Source organism: Benincasa hispida, chromosome 7 (genome assembly GCF_009727055.1).
Source record: "Benincasa hispida cultivar B227 chromosome 7, ASM972705v1, whole genome shotgun sequence".
Taxonomy (NCBI): Eukaryota; Viridiplantae; Streptophyta; class Magnoliopsida; order Cucurbitales; family Cucurbitaceae; genus Benincasa; species Benincasa hispida.
In genome coordinates, this window is record NC_052355.1 from 9957163 (window position 1) to 9960471 (window position 3309).

Here is a 3309-nt window from a genome sequence, read left to right on the forward strand (position 1 = left end):
ATACAAAAGATTGGAATAGCAAGAAACATTTTCATTGAATTGATAGGTTAGCAAGTGGCTAAATTTCAGCATCATTCTCAGGAATGTCTTTGTGATGCTGATTTCCAGCTAATAATTTGCCATCAATGGCTACATTAATAGCTTCAGTTATATCACTGACATTAAGCAATCGATGATTTTCAGCTACAGCAATGGCTTCCATACAAAAACATTCAGTACATGAAACTCTAGCTTCCACAACATTAAGACCCATTTTCTCAAATGCTTCTAATACTGAAACCAATCTGTCCCCTCCCTTTTCGCATCTCACTTTCACTTTAAACTCTTCTCCATTCTTCTCAACCTTCACTTCCTGCTTTTATGTATTAATAATCAGACATTAAATTTGAGTTTAGCAGTGATTTATAATGAATATTAGGAAGAATTTGAATTGTTAAAAGAGAGAGAGGGAGGGGAAAAAGGACCTTGGGGGAATGAAATTGCTTTATTGAGTTCAAGTATTCTCTTTTCATGGCCAATAGATTTGAATACTCTCTCTCAATTGCTTCCAGCTTGAGTTTAAGCTTATGAATGAAGAGAACAGCATTCCAGAACATACACCTCTGTTTTGCCTGTATAAACAGAGGACTTGATTGTTATTAAATGGCTCAAACAAACTGAAGTGGCAAAACAGAGAATAGATCAAAAAACATAACAAAAACAGAATGGTTTAGGAATTACAGAGGATTCATAGGTGGCCAGAGATCGAACAAGGCGTAGCTTGTTGCGTGAATCGAATCTCTTTTGTAATGTAGAAACCATCTCTGTCTCTTTGTTTGTCTCTCAACTTGAACTTGCTCCCCAATTGAGAAAAGTTAGTGAAGAATAGGACCTGAAATGAAGGGTCTGGCTTTTTATAGCATAAAAAAATTGCTGATGCTGTGTGTGTGTGTGTGTGTTTTTAAAGGCGAAATGAAACAATCATGTGAATTTAAAAACAGAGGAACCCCATCTCTGCAAGCTTATGTAATATTTAATTTATTCCATTCGTACGTAAATACTTCGATGCTTACACGAATATATATACAGGACAATATGTTATATGTGGGGATTAAAAATTAGGTTGGGGGGTTGCTTTTTCTCTTTTCCTCTTTATGAGTTTGTACTCTGCATGTTCAAAGAGGATAACTTTAACTTTTTTTACTTCTCAATTTAAGAGGTGGAAAAAGCAATTACAATCAAATGGTACACCATGCATAGTGCTTGTCCTCGGGTGTAATGTTGTCTGCTCAAGTACATTGCTCTGCCTACCTCCATTTATTTTCCACATAACCATTTTAGATATTCCCTTTTTCCTCTTTTTGTAATTTTCTGTATGTGCTTTAATGACGTGCTCTGGTTTCTGTCACTCAAAGTCTATCATAAAAAGTAAAAAAGCCCCCTCATAATAACCAAGTGACACATTAAGCTGATTTAGCCCATGTTTAATAAATCAATGGTAATGTAAAAAGTTGATCTCATTTGACTATGTTGTTTATTTGTGTTCCGTATCCGTACTGTCATATTTTATTGTCACCGTTTGATTCTAAATGGTAATGATAACGGTAACAGTAAATGCGACAGATTCATAATTATAAGTAAACGTGATGGAAAATAATCGAATAACGTTTGTGACTGTGGTTCATTACGATTGATCTATTGATGAAATCCGATTGCAATTATACAAAATTTGAGTACGAATTGGTAAAGGTGACCTTAGGCAATAGGAAGAGAGTGAAATGGAGAGTTGAAACCTGCAGAAAAAGTTGAAGACATAAGCCCAGAAGTTAGGAAGAAGAAGGCAAGGAAAGAGGGGTTAATGAATACGAGTAAAGAAGGCATGCATGAGCAGTAAGTACTAGAAAGGAGACATGTATGGGAAGGGCAGAACAACAAAGGGGAGAGTCACGGGGTTGCCCAATGAAGGGGGGGTTTTGTGTTTTGCTTTTGAGTTGCTATCTACCTATCAAGTGTGTATTTGTAATGTAATGTTATGTAATACATGTTGTTTTGTAATGGGTAGGTAGGTACAGAAACGAGAGGGAGAGGGTTAGCTTAGATAGGTCACATGTTCTGACACAATATTTTTGGACTCTGTTTTATTCTTTATCGTTCTTTCCACTTCGGGTGGTACCCAAAGAAAATGTTGAGCCTTTGGATATAATGATATTATCAAAAGCAAAAACAAATTAATCCCACCTGCTCTGATCACTACTGTTTGGCCTTTTTTTTTCTTTTCTATATACTCTACAAACCCTACTGCTATTCTTTGTCTTCTTCTTCCCTCATTATATACTATTATACTTTATTCTCTGTCTCTAAGGAATTAATCCTCTATTATGCTACTGTTTATTACTCTTTTTACTTCTCTCACTACACAATATTTCAAATGTCTTTGGCTTTAGCTATATGGATTTTTCGAAAACAACTCTTTTTTTCAGTATTCAAATAATAATAGTATCCATTTTAACTATAAATTCTCATCAGCAAATCAATTTACTTTCCCTTTTAGAGTTTTGTGTTCAAATTGCTAATTTCTTTCATCCGCTTGTTTTTCTCTATTTTTTTTTTAAATAATTGCGAGGTAATTTTTTTTTACTATTTTAGTGAGATTTTTGAAGGTTAAGTGAAATAACTTCTTACAAAAATTTAGATTTAAATCGATACATCATTTGAAATTTAGGGATATAAATCGATGTTTGTCTTTATTCAACTACAAATTTAATCTTTGAACTCTTTAGTTTCAACTTTTAATGTCCCTAAACTTTTAATCTTATGTCTCATAAGTTTCTAAACTTGAAAAAAATGTGTAATAATATTTAAACTTTCAATTTTGTGTGATAGATTGTTGGATTTTTAATTTTATATCTATGTCATTAATCTATTCAACATATTAAAAATTTATGGACCTACTAGATACAAATAGAAAGTTCAAAGTCTTTCTTTGATCTAAAAATTAATTTTATATCTAATATAGATAAATTAATTCCTTAAAATTTTGAATATGTTTAATATTGGTTAGACACATTAGAAATGGAATAATATAGTAAAAAGTTGAGGATATCAAATAGATTCAAATTTACGAGCTCAATAACTAAACTTGTTCTTTAACCTTCAGTAAATTAAAAATATATTCCTCTATAAGATTTTAGTATAGATTCGACATTAGGATTGGATTTCTATTGATCGAGCATCGAGATACCGTACTTGATTATTTGAAGCACCACAAAATTTTATTACTAGGTTTGACTTTTATTAAAATTATAAGTTTGGAGAGATTTTGTTGTTGTT

The 3309-nt window shown here is 32.2% G+C and overlaps 1 protein-coding gene across 1 annotated transcript; it reads right to left on the reverse strand.

The window, feature by feature from the left end:
* On the reverse strand, positions 1-1034 carry LOC120082020. Its single transcript, XM_039037229.1, has 3 exons — positions 721-1034; positions 465-611; positions 1-352 (listed from the first exon to the last, which is right to left on the reverse strand). The coding sequence occupies exons 1-3, from the start codon at positions 799-801 to the stop codon at positions 59-61; spliced, it is 522 nt and encodes a 173-aa protein (XP_038893157.1). The 5' UTR covers positions 802-1034; the 3' UTR covers positions 1-58.
* Positions 1035-3309: the final 2275 nt, after the last annotated feature.

Excerpts from the sequence above, each read along its gene's own strand:
- LOC120082020 (XM_039037229.1), bottom strand. The coding sequence starts at position 801 with ATGGTTTCTACATTACAAAAGAGATTCGATTCACGCAACAAGCTACGC. Across the intron at positions 612-720 it reads TGGCCACCTATGAATCCTCT|GCAAAACAGAGGTGTATGTT; the intron begins GTAATTCCTAAA and ends CTGTTTATACAG. Across the intron at positions 353-464 it reads AGCAATTTCATTCCCCCAAG|GAAGTGAAGGTTGAGAAGAA; the intron begins GTCCTTTTTCCC and ends ACATAAAAGCAG.